Source organism: Euphorbia lathyris, chromosome 7, assembly GCF_963576675.1.
Source record: "Euphorbia lathyris chromosome 7, ddEupLath1.1, whole genome shotgun sequence".
In the NCBI taxonomy this organism is placed as follows: domain Eukaryota; kingdom Viridiplantae; phylum Streptophyta; class Magnoliopsida; order Malpighiales; family Euphorbiaceae; genus Euphorbia; species Euphorbia lathyris.
Window position 1 is genome coordinate 45,510,499 of NC_088916.1, and position 19,069 is coordinate 45,529,567.

The 19,069-nt window shown below is 33.3% G+C and overlaps 1 protein-coding gene across 1 annotated transcript; it reads right to left on the reverse strand.

Moving 5' to 3' along the window:
• Positions 1 to 306: 306 nt before the first annotated feature.
• On the reverse strand, positions 307 to 2,886 carry LOC136235143 (subtilisin-like protease SBT1.7). The gene has a single exon (XM_066024679.1). The coding sequence runs from the start codon at positions 2,698 to 2,700 to the stop codon at positions 397 to 399; it is 2,304 nt and encodes a 767-aa protein (XP_065880751.1). The 5' UTR covers positions 2,701 to 2,886; the 3' UTR covers positions 307 to 396.
• Between the last annotated feature and the right edge of the window lie 16,183 nt (positions 2,887 to 19,069).

Sequence of the window (19,069 nt, forward strand, 5' to 3'; positions counted from 1 at the left end):
GAGAAATGAATTGTTTAATGGAATAGATTCATTGCAACGTATCTTATAATAACAAATCATAAAATGGTACTGGTCTTGCAACAATCAATTCCTTTTTAAATTGTTTAGACAGGGACCCCGGTCTGCTAATGAGAAGAAAGAGTGTAAGACGTAGGCATCAAGGGCTAGAAATTGAATCCATCTTATATGTTAACTGATAATTCCTTTCATTGGTTTTATATACAGTTCTGTCCCTCTTTTTTCTTGACCTATGATTTTTTAAATTCAACAACTAGCTGTTACTTGAGCAGTTGTTGGAACATTAGATGAGGTAAAAAAATAAATATAGTTTAAAGATATAAATTTAGGCAATTTACACCCTATATATCTTAGTCATGCATCCAATTCTTCAAGATCTTATGTCCACATGAAAGCTATTGGACTGCCAACAACGTGTTTTCCATCTGACCACTCCAGACGAGCAAAGCTTGTAGTACCGGATGGCATAGAAGTAGCAGTGAATGTCACAGTGTAACTCTTTTTCTCATTTTGCTTACTGAAGCTGAGTAACCCTGGTTGGACTAGGATCTTCACTGATGATGTCTGAGAAGACAATGAAACCTTATATGTTCCTGCAGCTCCTACATTAGTCAGAGTCCTGGTGTGTTTCACAATGCTTGTTGCACCAGAACCACCTCCTTTACCTGATGTAGTTTCAAGTGGCACTGAGAAAGATGGGTAATTGAAATCACCCAAACTGTATGTTGAGTTGCAGCTGACATCTTTTTTTGTTATGATCTTTATCTGGGATGCGCTGTAGTCTGATGCACAGAGGAAACCCACGTAGTCTTCGACAGTGGCATCGTACACCAGGCCAGGGTCAAGGGCTGTGACTGGATTTACATGACCAGCACCATAATCAAATGGTGTTGCTGGTTGCCCAGTAGACACATCTAGTATAGTTTCCCCGTTCTTGTATGTTGAATAGGCTGTGGTCATGAGGGCAGACCTAATGGCTGCTGGACTCCAATCCTGGTGAGCAGCCTTCAGAAGAGCGGCTAAACCACTGACATGGGGACATGACATTGATGTACCAGAAATGATATTGAAGTTCACCCTCCTGGTGTCCTCTGATAGGCCAGTTGGACCAGATGCACCGGTCCATCCAGCTAGAATATTAACTCCCGGAGCTATTATGTCTGGTTTTAGTATCTCTGGTGTGACCAGATTAGGACCTCTGGAACTGAATGAGGCTATTACCGGTGACGGCTCAACTCCTAGAATTGTGCCTCCAGAAGCAATTATGGCCATTGCCTTGGGATCAGAGAACGCATAACTCTTGATGATATCTCCGGCTGTTTTGCCTACAGCAGCTGATGGCAGAAAATGTGCATCAGCAACTCGCTCTTCCCCATACTCATCCGTGTTTGCCAAAATAATACCTGCACCACCAGCATTTTTCACTTCCAGACCCTTTTGTGCCCTAGTACTGTGCCCGCCTCTATCACATATCACAATTTTCCCAGTAACTTTTTCCGGATTCAGGGAATCTGGCTCACAAAGATGGCCATCTGTTGAATTACTTGCATTACCTGCATAAACAAGTGGAACAGACACAGATAATTGCATTCCGTTATAAAGTGATGCGCCTGTAAAGTTCTTTCCATTTCCAAGAGTTACATAAGCTGGAAAATCTCTGTCAATAGTTCCGGCACCTACTGTAGTTATCCAAGGTGCAACGTTGGCCAGGCTGCCCGGACCTGGTCCTTCATTTCCAGCTGAACATGATACCAGAATTCCTTGTGCTGTAGCTGAGAAAGCTCCAATAGCAACGGGATCTCTGTCATAATCTGCTAGTGGTCCCCCAATAGACATGGATATAACATTCACGCGATCTGCTACAGCTGCATCTAGTGCAGCAAGTATATCAGAGCCAAAACACCCACCTCCCCAGCAGATCTTGTAAATTGCTATTCTTGCTTGTATAGCCATCCCACGTGCTGTCCCTGTAGCAAAACCGAATAGGTTAGCTCCTGGGACGGCTGATCCAGCTATTGTAGTTGAAGTGTGAGTTCCATGGCCACCATCATCTCTTGGGGACTTTGATTCTATACTTTCGTCAATAGGTCCAAATGCTTCTTCATAACCTTTCGAGAAAAATCTAGCTCCAATCAGTTTCTTGTTACAGCTTGATGAATTGAAGGTCTTGCCTGTCTCGCACTGTCCTTTCCATGTGCTTGGAATTGGACCAAGACCCGTGTCATCAAAGCTTTTGCTCTCTGGCCAGACACCAGTGTCTAGCACTCCAACCACCACTTCGCTACCCGAGTCAGATGCAGGGAAGACACCTTCATTTCCCCCCAATCCAAGGAACTTTGGGGATCGAGTCGTGTGCAGTTCATATGTCATCTCTGGGAGAATAGATAGAATTCCTTGTTGTTTTTCAAGTGACTCAGCTTCTTCAGGTGTGAGTGTTGTGGAAAAGCCATGGATTACGTTGCTGTAAGTGTAAAGCAGGTCAGCAGATTCTGATACTGATTTCAAAGATGAATAGTACCATTGAAGATGATCATCAAAACTTGCTGGCATATTGGATTTATCCATGTGAATTATGTAAGTCTTCTTGGATTGCATGTTCTTGGCTTGTGCCATGAGAAAATTGTGGTAGAAGCACAGAAGTGCTACCATAAACAGTTGAAGCCTGAAATTCAGTATCTCCATCTTGAGACAGTCTTTGCCAAACCTCAGAAGAATAGGCAAGAAATCAATTATGTAAGGTAGAACTCTAATTTGAAGGATGGAGTGAGAACGCAAACTGGGAAATGAGGTTTAGATATAGAGCACTAAAAAAGAGGAGAATCTGTTTGGCTTTTAGCTTTCTGATGCATTTCCAATGTAATGCTGATTATGTAGGACATAACTGGCCAGTGGAGATATATTATGCAATGGTGAGATCACACCATGTTTGACTCGGCGGATCATTGTCTACTGTGTGTTAACTCATTTGCTTGCAGCTATATATGTGAGTCCTACCATAATTAGCTGTGTTTCATAGTATTTTCATTTCATTTTCACAAGAAATATGCTGTTTTAGAACCCACTTGCGTGTGCAAAAATAATTTAATTTGTGTCAAGTCATATTTACTGTTAATGCTGTTTCATAGATATTCAACTCTATGTACTTTTTGTTTCGATTTCATACAGGTCATTCATATTGAGTTATAGTATTTGCAGTAAAAGCATAATAGTTAGTAGGTATAATGGTTTTCCTTTTGAGTAAATTACACCTTCTATTATATGTGTATTCCATGCCCTACCCAATAGTGGAATATGGGATAAGGCCTAATTGTACAATGAGTGGGCAAGAGGTCGGCACTGGGATGTCAGAATGTTGATTTCCATATTTTCTGCTTCAATTCTGCTTATCCAATCACTATAATACAAAAGGCACTCCTTTTAGGCAGTTGGGAGAGGTTTCCTTTTCTTAAAAAATTGCTCATCTTTGCTTAGCTTTTGAAAATGAAGTTTGTTCTGAAATCTGGTTGCCTGTATCATTTTGGGATAAGAAATCAAAGGTTGTGGTGTCATTTCAGATTTCTATAGCTTTATTCATGTTTGAAGCTGTAACAATATTCTGATATGTTAATGTAATTTTAGGTGAGTATTATTATATGTTATCTGTTCTCATGTTGGTACAATAATGAATTATTTAAATGGAAAAGAACCAAACTTTTGATGAATCGGCTAAGATGAGTGGAATGGCCACTAATATCGCACCTAACAAGGATTTGCAAAAAGGAAGCGAACAAGATTAATCTCTCTTTTACATTACTAATGAGCAAATGACGAAAATCAGGTTAGGATTTCGGTGGGTGATAATGATGATTTAGCCATATAGATCATCGACAAGTAATCACATTATTAAACTAAAGTTAATTAGTATTGAAAGTTGAGCTTAGTGCAATGATGTAATCAAAGGTTGAGAGGAAAAAGACTTTGTTGAAAGATGATTCGAATAATTGTAGTAACATTTAATTAAATACTAGAATGGATCCCATATGATTTTATCATAGACAGTTACATACTCTTGCATCTTTTTGCAATTAGCTGGAATGGATCCCACCGCCAATAATTGCTTCTATTATTTCCTGTGCAGTTAACTAATAAAACAATGCTCTTAAAAAAAAAGGTACTGATAAAACAAAAGTTGGACCAAAACAATCCTGTGCAGGTTTTATTCGCAACTTCCCCAATTAGTGTCTTTTCTTATTTACCATTTGATGTTATCTGATTTTTTAAAAAAGAATAGCTGTAATTTGAAATAAAATAACAAAAAGAAGTTAAAAAAAAAAAAAGAAAACCGCAGTAACTTAGTCTCACTAGGCCATTATTACCCTGTAGATGTTGAATCAGTTGGATTTTTTTTTAATTATGTTGTCTTATTAAATCATACTATAAAGTATATTTACTACGATTCTGTGGACGTAATTAATTGGCTTAAAGCCCATTTTGCACCCTAAATAATACATGAGAAGTCAATTAGGTCCCATTCTCTTAAAATGAGCAAATAAGTCCCTAAACTGTATTAAATCTACCAATCTGACACCACTTAACCGAATTAGTTAACTGCATTTCCTTACTCTTTGCATGATTCAGTTTTTTTTTCCTTCGCCTTTCTCTCTTCTTCTCTTTTGTCTAGAATTCGAGCCAAGCAATTGAAGAAACAATATAACAAAAAAAGAACCAGAAAGGGTAGGTAATTGCTGGGCTTCATTCTTCACATTTTGGCCACTCTCTCTGAATTTAATAATGACTTTTTAAAATATATATTCATATTATTAACGGGTTTTTTGTTTATTAAAATGATAAAGTAATGGTGAGTTAAAGAAATATAAATGATAATCAAATAATTGCATCAATTAGTGCCAATTGGTGGCTTTAATATAGGTTAGAGACTGATTTGTTGATTTTAAAAGAATATGGATCTAATTGGCTTCTAATATATAGAATAGAGTGTCAATTGAACCTTAAACCCAATTAGTTTCATTAAGGCAGCTTGTTTAAAAAAAAAAACAGCAAAAATAATGGCTACATTATTTATCTTAATTAATTAATGGAAATTTAATACTGCAATTTCGAGATAGATTAAAAAAAAGGTCATAATTAATAAGTGAAAAGAATATGAGGTCTGCTGGGGCCAGCGAAGAGACTTGTTTGTCATATTGTAGGTATGTAATCAACTTCAGTAGTCTATTAAAATTAGTTGGAGTTGGCTAAACTGAAATTAAAATGGAACTGTAGCATGACAGAAATTAATATAATATATGATAAAGAAAAGGGCAAATTACAAAATTAAGCCAATTTGAGGTCTATTTATATATTTAAACTCATTACACATTTAGACTATTTCGTTTAGGAATTCTCAAAATATCAATCCCATATATATAATAACTTAGCTTTTTTTCTTCTTTTGCGAACTCGAAGGCCAACCATTTTCTCTGTGAACTTAAAATGTTTCTGCATTTCTCAGAGTGTTTTATTGGCGATTTCAATGGAAAAAATCAGAAAGAAACTAAATATCTAATTGTGTTTCTGCGATTTGAATGTATTTAGGGTTCCATTGTTTCATGTTATCTGTTTGTGCGATTTTGGTTTAGGGTTTATGATTTTTTTTCGTTCTTTTTTAGCTATATTTTACGAAATGGAACTTAGAAATAGTTCAATATTATAGTATGGTATTCATTGTTTCCTGAAAACGACTTCGTAGATTTGAGTTTGTTTTGCAGTTATCGCAAACTGCGAAGCAAAATCATCGCTATTGTGGAAAACCGCGAAACAAACTCATATCCGTGAAGTAGTATTTCCCTTCGCGGTTGAGTTAAACCGCGAAGTTATTGAGTGAACTGCGAATTCACAGTCTTACTCAGGTTTCACAGTTTCACTCAACAACAAAGAAAAATACACATGATTTACTTCGATGTGTGAAGTATCCCATACAACTACGAAGTGATTTTCTTTCATTATTTTCTTAAAATGAGCTACATTTTTGTGAAGGTTGACGATTCTAAGTAAGATTCAAATAAGAGGAAGAGAGTAGCAGTTGATGATAGTGTGAAGAGCATCAAATTCACGTATCTGTTAAGCTTGAATACAAAGGCATCAATAGCAATGAGGGGTGATTGGGATGTGATGAAGAAAGTGAAGACCAACTTAACTAAACAACAAATGTTGATGTTTAGGAAATATGCTTTTGGGAACTTGGCGGATATGGATGTGTGTACCTTATCAACTCTTCTATACCATGAGGTCATTACTAGAGATATTGTTCCACCAAATCCAAAACATCGAGAGATATGGTTGACGTCCAAGGTGTTGAACTCAAATTTAGTGATTTTGAGTTCAGACTTATCACCGGGTTAAGATTTGGTGTTCCGACAACAATTTTGTTGCGAATGAGCAAGTTAAAGAAGGCAAACATATTAAGAAATATGTACTTCGGAGGATGTCGGAGCTTAACACATAAACACAATGATACCTTGGAAAACATAGATTGGAGCCGTGAAGAAGATGACAATGCGATCTTCATAGTTATGTTGTATGCTATATACAGGGTCTTATTCACTACCGAACCACATCGTTCAGTTGATCCTAACATCATCGACCTAACTGATTTTCTGAAACTGTTTGATGAGTTTCCATGGGGTGTATTTGCTTGGGAGAAGACGTATAAGATGATGCAAAGGGCCATATTTGGTTTGAGCAGAAAGGAGAAATTTGAGAAATTCAGCAAGGGTAAGATCGATACCATCGTTCCATATCCGCTAGTTGGTCTAGCACAAGCATTTTAGGTATGCTTCATACATTTATTTGACCTGCGTGATGTTAGATTTCGATTGTATTTGAATTGAATTGAACTGTTTTATAGATTTGGATACTTGAGGTATGGAATATGAGGATTTAGCGATAACCCAATAAATAATTCAGTCAAAACATTCATTTATTTAATAGTTAATATATATATTTATTTATTTATTTCTCATATAAAACATCTAAAACAACAAATAATATTCTATAATTCCACGAAAAATTAAATTATATATCCTCAAAAGAAAACTTATAAAATTAAGGGTTAATTTAAAAAATACCATATGGTTTCATAGATTGGTATCTGTGATTTTTTTTTTGCCTTAAACCAAACCATGTGGTTTGTGCCGTTAGTAAAATTAAAGAAAATGATTTGAAATCGTTAGATTGATGATGTGGCAGAGACTATTTTTAGAAAAACAAAATTTTAACTTTGAAAAGTAAAAAAACAACACACTTTGTTATTTTTTTTTTTTTTTAATTTTTTGGAATTTCAAATTTCTAGAATTCCATATTTCTTAAATTGCAGAAATTCTGAAATTTCAGAATTTTTTAGAATTTCAGAAATTGTAAAATTCCAAAATTTCAAAAATTTCAGATTCTAGAATTCTAAATTTCTAGAATTTCAAAATTCAGATTTCTAGAATTTAAAAAAGGCTGCAATTTCAGAAATTATGGAATTCAAATTTTAGAAATTCTAGAATTCCAAAAGTCATGGAAATTCTAAAAAATTTCAAAAATTCTGAAATTCCAGATTTCTGAAAATAATTTAAAATTCAAGATTTATGGAATTCCATAAATTCTGGAATTTTGAAAATTTTAGAATTCCAAAAATTTTGGAATTTCGAAAATTCTGGAATTCTAGAAATTTATGAAATTTCAGAAAATTCTAGAATTCTAAAAATATGGAATTTTAGAAATACGACTATATTTTAAAGGTATCAAGTCATTTGTTTTGTAGCAAAAAAAACTCACATGTACCGATCTACGAAAACGTGAAAGCACGTGGTTTTTTTTAATTAACGCAAAAATTAATTTCATTTAATTTCTATTTGGTACAAATATTACCCATAGCTATTGAACTTTATCCATTTAACATTGTGACCACTGAAGTTCGATTCTTAACAGTATGGTCACTGAACTTTACATTTTTTAACATCGGTGGCCACCCAACGCCTCAAAACGACTATCTTACGGTCTGAAAATAAAAAATTTGAAGAGTTAATGATATTCTAAGGAACTTTAATTCTTGAAAATTTTTGTTTTAAGGTCATTTAAGTGTTGTTTGGTTAGGAGAGAGAAAGTGAATTTTTACAGAGAGAAAGCTCCAAAAAATATGATTTTGGAAAATAAAAATGTGGTTTCATGGTAAATGTTGTTCTGAACAACTTTAATTCTTGAATATTTTCATTTTGAGGTCTTTAATGGTCATTTTGAGGACTTGATTAAAGTTGAGTCGCCACCGGTGTTAAAAAAAGCGTAAAGTTTAGTGGTCATACCGTTAAGAATTGAAGTTCAATGACCACAATATTAAAATGCGTAAAGTTCAGTAGCCATGGGTGTAATTTACCCAATATTTGTAAGTTCATTTGATCAATTGACAGCCTCAATGATCTAAATGCGATCGCATCTTATGAAAATACGGTTATCGCAATTTTATAATTGGACCGCATTTTGCGATTTGCGACTGGCGAACCCTAAATATGTAACTGTTATATACGGTAAAGTAGAAACGAGATAAATCGCATATATACTTTCTTCAATAAAAAAATGACTTACCTTACGTTTGGAGACAAATGTTGCGCTGAAAATTCTCAAATTTTGCAAGTGATTTGAAGACAAATGTTTGAGAGTGGTTGAGAGATAAATGCTTGAGAGTGATTGAGAGAAAAATCTTGAGAGTGATTGGTCCTTGCAAGTGTTGGTTATACATATACTAAGAGTATTTTTGGAAAATTAATAATAGAAGAATCTAAATAGGTAGCATGTGATGAAATGAGTCTAAATATGTAGATGGGCTTTAAGTGTAGTTTTGTAATTTTTCCATAAATTTATGTTGGAAATTATTTGAATTAATAATCAATCCAACCCAACTCAACACAATCTATTCAAGTTCAATATTTAATGGATTGGGTTGGTTTTAACAACCAACTTATGAATTATTTCTTTTAATGGGTTGGATTGGATTGTAACCGAAATATAAGAAATAATTTATTGTACATCCCTACTAAAAATGTTAAGTGATAATATATATACTAAGGATATTTTAGAAAAGTTAACTTTAGAAATGTCTAATTTAATAAGAGATATTGTAATGAGTTTAAATATGTAAATGAGACATTCAATTGTGCTAGTTTTATAATTTACTTTATATATATTTCAACTAATATTCAGTTCAAGATCGAAATGTAATAAATATTCTTAGTTTTTAACATTATTTTACACTCGGTTGAAATATTAACTTCAAAATAAATTATATCATGACATAAAAAAGAAAAATCAAATTTATCAATTGATATCATTTCTAGAAAACATATTTTACACGTGAATCAATGTCTTATTTTAGATAAGAAAGACTCACAAAAACCGTCCAATATGAATAAATAATATTCTATGAAAATACGTACGGTACCTTCTGATCACGTGGGTTGATATTCACCGTCCGTCCCAATATCTGTTTGATGAAGGAAGGAGAGCCTTTGGATTGCAGGATGTGGTTATACAAAGGACAAATGTTGAATGATAGAGTGTGTCGCTTGACGCCATAACAGTTCGAAGGTCTTAGGACCAATCGAACGATGACACAAAGCAACAGGTTTGCTATAGGGCATGGTACACCCACTGACATCACTGCAATCTCAAGGTTGCAGAGCCAACCGAAGATTAGCACGCTTTTGGTGAGTCATTAGGATACACTCTTAAGTTTACAACAGTTTCTTGATAACTACTGTTGGGCTAGGTCACTTGGTCTAAATTGAATTTATGAGAAAAATCATAAAGCTTTATCTTCAAAAGTATTATAGAAGTGTAACAACATCTCACATTATTTGGAAATCACTTTGAAATGATATTTATAAAGAAGGTCCTCATACGTTTGGGTGTGTCTGATTTCTCTCACACTTTTTGCCCTATCAAACTAGAAAACAATACCTCTATTTTCTTCTATAAATAACTATGTGATTTTCATTTTACGTACATTGAAAATACTTTCTACTTCTGAAAATTGTAACTGAGCAATTACTTGAGTGTAGTTTGACAGAGTTCGTACTGCACAATACGAAATCGTATTTTTCATTTAGTGAGTTGTTTTATTCTGGAAGAGATCAGAAATCACACCGTGTGCACTTACTGAAGGCAGTTCCGCGAACGTCTTAAAAAAAGCGATCTCGTCCACGACTCATCCTATTATTGTGTTCAGTAAAATTGTGTTTTTCTTATTCCTGCTGTAACAACTACTATATATATATATATATATATATAATGTGAGCAATCTCCAAGAGGTATATATACAAAGTCATCAATATTCTTATTTTCTTCAACCTTTGCTAACTTAAGTATCGAAACGGGTTTACCGGACGTTGTCCTCTCTCTAACCAGTTGTTACTTCAGTTTTAGGTTACTCATAATGCTACATTTATTACAGGAAATAATTTTAAATAATTTTTGGTGGCGAATAAATGATTTAAATAATTAATGTATTAAGTCTAATTATTACTATGCTAATGAGGGAGTTTGTGATGAGAAACAGCTGCCAAGACGTCCTTGCAACAATTGATGGTGTCCAACTTTGTCAATGTCTTTTGGAGTTAGAATTCTCAACCATACAAATCAAATTATTACTAGTAGATAATTTTATGCCATGGCAAATAAGATGATGTCTATTACTAAATATGCTTGATTCGACACATATTAAACAGATTTTTTTAATAAATTTACAGCACTATTGTATTGTCACTTTACAATGATTTGATTTCCAATTAATACTTGTACAACACAAGACGTTTCAAATACCACATACCCAAAAAAAAAAATCTAATTTTTTTATTGGATCTTTGAAAAGAACCATGTAATTTATTGGATTTTACTTAGGAAGTGTTTGATTCGAATTTCGAAATTAGAATGTTACAGAATTAGATTCAGAATAACTATTTATTTCTTTTGTTTGGTTTAATTTGGAATTGGAATTGGAATCGAAATCCAACTAAAGAAACATTTGGTTCAAATTTCCGTATTAGAATGGAAATAAAACAAAATAAATTTTTATTAGATAATAATAATAATAATAATAACAATATATTTAACAAATAAAAAATTAGAAATACCAATAAAAACCAATCTAATCATCAACAACATTGAAAACTTCTAAGAAAAAAGTTAATTAAAAAATTATTTTTAATATCAACTTACATTAAACCATAGAAATATAAAATAAAATAAAATAATTATAGTAGTATATTGCAAAAAGCATAAAAAGAAACCATAAAAAAATTATGGTGGAACTTCATAAAAAAACTTGATGGATAAAAAAATAATCCAACTATTAGAGAATAACCAAGAATAATGTAGGAATCATTTTGATAACCTGGATAAGAGAAGGAATGGCTGATTTTATGATTTATTAAGATCACATTTTCATTTCTTAGTTAAATTTAACAAACCAAATATTAAAACTCATTTTCATTTGGTATCTTTTAACCCAACTAAACACTCATTTAAGGTTTGTTTATTTCTTATCAAATATTTAATTTGTCTTTCTGTTCGATTAATTAGTGTGTTCATTTTTCTTATTATTATTATTATTTCTTGTCATATAAACAACTATGTAACGGCTAATTTTAAATATAATAGAAAATAAATATGACCATTTTGTTTGCAATTATATTTGTTCTTTCTATTCATTTCACAAACTATTGATTTGAACAAAGAAGAAAAATTTCATTATTATTGTAAAATATTATACTAACTAGGAATTGGTAAATTAATTCGCAAAAATTGTTCATCTTATTGAAATATCTAACGTTTTCAGTTTTTAAACCTCATGAACTGATAATAATAATAATATCGTTTTCATTGAAACAATTGGTTTATACTTTCCTGCTGCCAAATTATATTAGTTATTTGACTTACTAAGAAGGGATGAAGTTAGCTTTCTTCTTCCCCTCCTCCATATTGTTGCGTTGTTTCTTCACCAAATTTATCAATCCATTTTTTTGTTGTTAATTGAGTATTCTTTTTTTTCAAAATTGTAGGTTTTATTGGAGGAGGAAGAAGGAAGTTTGTCTTCCTTTTTCCTCCTTGCACCGTTCCGTTTTTGTTTTTTTTTTCTTTGTTCTATAATTTCTTTGTTTTTGGATTTCATATATTTTACCGGATCTTTTAATCCATTTGAATTGCATCTGTTATTTATTATCTTTACATTTGTCGTTTTCTGATTTAACAAGAGCAAAAATGATAGATCTTATATGATGAAGATTGGATTTCAGATGCTTCTCTGCGAATTTGGAGTTTCAAGAAGTATATGTATCTGTTTGTGTTATTAGTACCTGTAATAGTTTGTTTTGCTCTTTGTAGTCATTTTCTTACCTATATTGATTTTGTATTAGGTATAGCCTTGTGTAAGGTTTTATTCCTTATTTTTCTTGTTGTACTTGTAATTTTCTTATCAATGAAATGATGTACTCATTTTCATAAAAAAAAAAAGAAGGGATGAAGTTTGGATTTTCGCTTATCATTTTTAGAAAAGTGCATATTTATCCCTCACTTATGAAACGCTAAAATTTTACCTCCAATATTTCTAAGTAAGATAAATTTTCATTATAAGAAAATCAGCAATTAGGGACCAAAAATGCAATTTCAATTCGGTCCCTAAATACATTTACTGACCGAATTTCATGAGTTAACAATGAAACAATAACTAGCTTATCAGTAAGGGATTACTGACAATTTTTTTGATTTAGTCGGTAAATTCACAAACAACAAATATAGTTGTAAAATAACGCCGTTAAGTTACCAACTAAATATTCGATCACATACCCATAAAATGTAGTCGCTAACTCTGCTTATCTATAAAAAAAAGAATGAATAGGATCTTTACACAATAGTAGATAATGGGCTGGGGCCTCCAGCAAGAAGCACAATAGTAGATAATGGACTGGGCCATCTTAATCGCAGCTTTCAATTTTGGCTCTACTTAATGCATGTATGTAGCAGTTGCATGTAGGCCTACGAACATTAAAAGCCCTCATTATATAATAGTTTTTAAATATCTTATAATGAATCACCATCACCGACTAAATATCCGATTGCAGGCCCATAAAATGTAGTCGCTAACTCTGTCGAAGTTCATAACTCAGCGACAATCATTCCCAACTTCCCATCAATTCATTTTTCCAGTGTCTTTCGATCACATACTCAGTATAAACAAATGACAACTCCCATTGGCCGAACATCCCAATCGGTCCGACCTGTACTGAACAATCCATCCCCACCGACAAGTCCATAGGGCCGACAACGTCATGATTCTGAACCTCACACTCCGCCTAGACCTTCAAATGTTGTGTATCCTTCATGGTCTGGTAACGAACTCGATCCTCTGCCACCTCTACATCCCACATGCACTACAACTTTGCCCTTACCAAATTCTCCAGTTAAACAACTAGATGTATCCCATACACCTCCATCTCCACTAGTCCAAGCATTGAAAGCTCATGACCAACCCAATCGGATGATTACCAGGTCCCAAACATGTATATTTAAACCAAAAATCTTATTCAAAACTACGAAGGCTGATCCAACCACGTCTGCTCATGCTGATCCGACCACATTTGCTCAGGCATCTAAGTTTCCGGAGTGGCTTCAGGCTATGACTGAAGAATACAATGCCCTTATCTCAAATGGGACATGGACGTTGGTCTCATTACCTCTGGGGGCTAATTTGATCGCTAATAGATGGTTATTCAAGAAGAAGATGACTGCAAATGGTAAATTTGAGAGGTACAAGGCTCTCTTAGTAGCTAAAGGGTTTCATCAATGCCCAGGTATTGACTATACTGAAACATTCAGTCCAGTCGTCAAGCCTACTACTATTCGACTTATTTTTGCTCTTGTTGTTGCACTTAAGTGGTTTGTGTTTCAACTTGATGTATTTAATGATTTTTTGTGTGGAGATTTACGCGAGGATGTGTACATGGTACAACCTCCTGGTTTTGTGGATCCTTCTCGTCCCCAGGACGTATATAAACTACGGAAATCTTTATATGGCCTCAAACAGTCACCTCATATGTGGCATGAGTAATTCACCTCTCGGTTACTCAGTTTCGGCTTCCAAGGCTCCAAAATAGATTGTTCTCTGTATTTCTTCATCAAAAGAGAAGTTCGAGTGTACTGCTTAATTTAGATGGATGACTTACTCATTACCGGCAACACCCCGACACTTATGAAAGATCTTGCCCAGTTCCTCGAAGCTATGTTTGCGATCCGAAACCTTAGAAAGGCTCATTACTTTCTGGGCATTGAATTACATTGGACAAATCAGGGTCTGTTCTTAAATTAGCAAAAGTATTGTCACACTCTACTCTCAAGGCTCATATGCAAGACTCTCAACCCATGACAAGTCCGACCAACCCTCAAAAAATTGAAACTTGGTGACAATGAGGCCTTCTCTAATCCCACGGTATATCAGAGCATTGTAGGAAGCTTACAACATCTAACATTTACTCAGCCGAACATCTCCTTTATGGTTAACAAGTTCTCCCACTTCATGCACGCCCCCACTGAACTCCATTGCTATGCCATCAAACGAATTTTACGGTATTTGAAAGGTATGTCATCGCATGGTCTATTCATGGAATCCGACCCCATTGGTCGACTTCACTATTTTTCTGATGCCGATTGGGGTGGCTGTCAGGACGATCGAATGTCTATAAGAGGCTATGCAGTATTCCTCAGGAAGTCTTTATTATCTTAGCCTTCAAGGAAGTAGAAAACGATCTCGCGATTGTCCACGAAGGCCGAATATTGGTCTTTAGCTACTGCTACGTTGGAAATATATTGGCTGCAAATGTTGTTGAATGAAATTGATTTTTCCCTCGCGTCTCCTCCAATCTTGTGGTGTGATAATCTTAGTGCAGTCGCGATCTTGTGGTGTGATAATCTTAGTGCAGTCTACCTCACTGCCAATCTGGTCTTTCAGAATGCATCTAAACACTTGGAAATTGACTTCTATTTTGTCCGTGATAAAGTGTGACGGAAGGCTCTCATAGTTCAGTACATATCAACAGTTGACCAAAGGCAGACATTTTTACTAAACCACTACCCCGTGGATGGTTTTGGCTTCTTCGAGACAAGTTTACAGTCTAAACTGACCCTATACAACTTAGGGGGGGATAAGTATAAGACATGTATTAGGAGTCTGATTATGTAAGTCATGTGTAGTGAATAGGAAACAACTATCTAAAGATAGTAGTCTACACAACTCAGGAGACTTTACCTAAGGTGCACGATGTATTGAGTATATATACCTGTGGATATTACTTGTGAAACATACTGAAAGATATTTGAGTCTCATTGTTTATATGGAACCACATGGTTATGACGCAGTTCTTAAAAACCACCTAGATCAACTGTGCAAACTTAGTTTTGTGTTATATAATCATGTCCTATGTTATATGTACTAATTTAATTATCTTAGGGACTGCTCGGGCTAAACCACTATTCCTCATGAGTGGTGCCGGAGATCCCGAGTTTCGGACTGTATCTGCCACTGATCATAGTAGAAATTCTCTATTATTTATTAATAGAAAGCCATACTCTGCTTCAAACACTCCTACCATAAGAGTACGGTTTTGATCGCATCCTAAGGTATAGATTCAAAGCATCCTAGAGTTTAGATTTAATTAGGCTAGATCTAATGGTGAATGACCAAATTTATTTGATAATTAAGGTCCATGTGAACACTCCTACAAATATAAATCATATTGTTTATTTACCATTGCAGGTATGAATCACAAACGGATTATGTTGCATCCAAGGGCATAAGCTTTAGTTTAAAGTTTAGACCAAATTAAATGCCTCAACCTTGTCACCTATTTCTTAGTGATTGAATCCAATCCAAACGTAAAGAATATATCATTTTGTATTCTAATATCGGGAATTAAGGTACAATAAAAAAATTCATGTAATTTCAAATAAAAGAATGTAACATTTTTTCTTGGATTTTTACCATCAACAAAAAAAAAAAAAAAAAAAAAAAATCAACAAATAGTATTATATTTTATTAATATAATACTACTTCCGTTTCATATTACATATCTTTCTAGAGATTCTTTTTTGTTTCATATTACATGTCATTTTATATGATCAGTACATGTTAAGTCATCTTTGTTACTGCTATAAAACGCAAGTTTACGAAAATTAATTAGAATAATGAACTTATTGGCCCTGTTTGGGAGTTAGCTGTTAGCTGATTACATTAGCTGTTAGTTGTTAGCTGATTACATTAGCTGATTTGATTAGCTGTTTGTGTAGACCTGTTTGGTAAAAATTAGCTGATTGATAATAGCGGTTTGTGCAAAAAGACGAATAAGGGCATTAATTTTGGCGCAGGAGAAGAGAGAGACTATCTATTAGGGTTAAAGAAGTTGGGGGTGGGCACGGTTCGGTTAACCGATCCATTAGGTAAAAAAATTAACCGAACCGTTATCAACGGTTTTTTAACCATCCAAACAACCGGTCCATATAAAACGGTTAACCATTAATTTCGGTTGGATTTTTCGGTTAACGGTTGTTAACCAATTCTCACTAGTTAATCAAAAATCAACGGTTAACCATAATTTTTACCCAAACCTAAATTTTTAAACAATATTAAAATACATATAATTTCAAAAATTCAAACGAAACGAATTCATATAAAAGTTCAGAATTTAAACATAAGTACCAAACTAAAAAACAATCCATCAAGTTTACATTTAAAACATAAAAAAATGTAAATAATATTTCGTCAAAGTACTTATGTTTAAAAGAGAGCATATTTTTTTTTAAAAGTAAAGTAGTATAATCTATGTTATATATTTATATTAATATATGTTATAATCTATGTTAAAGAATCTTATAATATAATCTATGTTATATAATATATTAATTTTTTTAAAAAAATTTATATTTATTAAACTCCGTTAACCGCGGTTTTTGAACACTCTAACCCGAAACCGAAACCGAAACCGGTACCTATCTATTTATTTAACCATTAAGAAAACCACCAGTTCGGTTAACCGTTTTTTCCGGTTCGGATTACCGGTTTAACCGGTTTTTTTGCCCACCCCTAAAAGAAGTCCATTAATTTTAATATTGCAAAACGCTAATTGAAAAAGCTCCTTTTAAGAGCTTTTTCTAAATTAGCGTTTTCATCCCAAAACTCTCTCTCAAACCTCTCTCCACCAAACACTCCAATTAGCGGTTTCAGTGGTCAAACCTCTAAAGTTGGTCAAAACCGCTCTTTTTATCCCAAAACGCTCTTTATCAAACAGGGCCATTATAGAACAAATAAATATTGGAATCAATAAATAAGAGGCAACAATGTCTTTTTTACAAGATTCTTAATTTCTATTAATTCTTTGAAAAGACATGTAATATGAAATGGAGGGAGTACTTAATTTTGTTGATAGGACATATTCAGTTATTATCATGGTTATCAAAACCGGACCGATCAAAGAACCGGAAGAGCTAAAGGGTGAAGGGTTTAAGGTTTAACCAGGGTTTAACCGGGGTTGAACCGAGGTTCAAATAATCTTAAAAAATAATAATTTTAATTTTATTTACACCTTCAAACACAATAAAAATGTTAATTTGAATTTTATATCCTAATATATAACTTAATTATCATAACGAATTATAACTTGCATATTCTAAATGTAACAAAAACTTAACTTGATTGATTATAAATTTTATATTATGATATATAATATAAAATTAAATAGTAATATAACTTGATTTCAGTACATATATTATTAATATTTTTTACTACATATCCATCAAGCATGATTTAATTCAAGCATGATTTAATTTAATGGTTTATTCTTTGTGAACAAACAAAAATCAATCATCGACAGAGACTTATTGATAATCAAATGAAAGCATGAATATCAAACCATTAACAAATATTTCAGTACTACGTTAATACTAATTTGAAAATTATTTTTTTTAAATGAAATTTAAGTTAATTTTTTCTTAATTGGATTAGTTAATTTTAATTGAACTCTAAATTTTTTATTTTTTTTTTAAAAAGTTACAGTACAAACATTGAACCGTTTGGACCGTAAAAACCGTGACCGGGTTTCCGGGTCGCTGGTTCAACCGGCCGGGTCACCGGTTTTTCAACGGTTTTCTAAGATGTAATAAAATGGCCACTTCCGGACCGGAATACCTACCAGGTCCGGTTCAACCCGGTTGAACCGGCCGGGCCGGTCCGGGTTTGATAACCTTGGTTATTATTACCTTATGTATAGGTGATATATTAAATTGTTGACTTTAACATACTAAACTTAATGATGATTTTACTCAAATTCATTTTTTAATGGCATAAAATACACATGATCTATGTTGCAATGAAAATTATTATATTTCTCTATTAGTAAATGTGTAGAATTAGGTTAATGTTTTTCTGTTATTCAAAAAAAAAAAAGGTTAATGTTTTTCTGTATGCCTATAATATATTATAAATAAAGCATAAAATTCACTCACTAAAATATTAAAGTAAAACATAGATGGGCTAGCTGAACATGGGTATAGCTATATTATACTTAATTCTGGGCCTTCTAAATATGCGCATTCTTTCTTGAATATATATGAAAAAAACACAAGAAACATTCTAAAATACAGTTTCTTAACATTTCTAAATTACCAATATATATATACATATATATATATATATATATATATATATATATATAAATCAATTTCAAATCTCCAAATTATAGCTTGAAAAGTAATTATTTGAATACTAAGAAAATAAATCTTTCTAAAATACAGCATTTTTAAAGCATGTGTATGTGTTGCCCCCCAGCACAAAAGTTACATGGCTAAGATGGACTTGAGAAAGGCAGGCACCTCATCCCAGCATTTTTAGACATGAGATTCATCTGGTGAGATCCCGTCCAAATTGGGCTCAACTAAGCCCATGAACAGGTATAGGCCCAAACTAAGCAGATTCATGCACCGTACCAAGTACCAA

Excerpts from the sequence above, each read along its gene's own strand:
- LOC136235143 (XM_066024679.1), bottom strand. The coding sequence starts at position 2,700 with ATGGAGATACTGAATTTCAGGCTTCAACTGTTTATGGTAGCACTTCTG.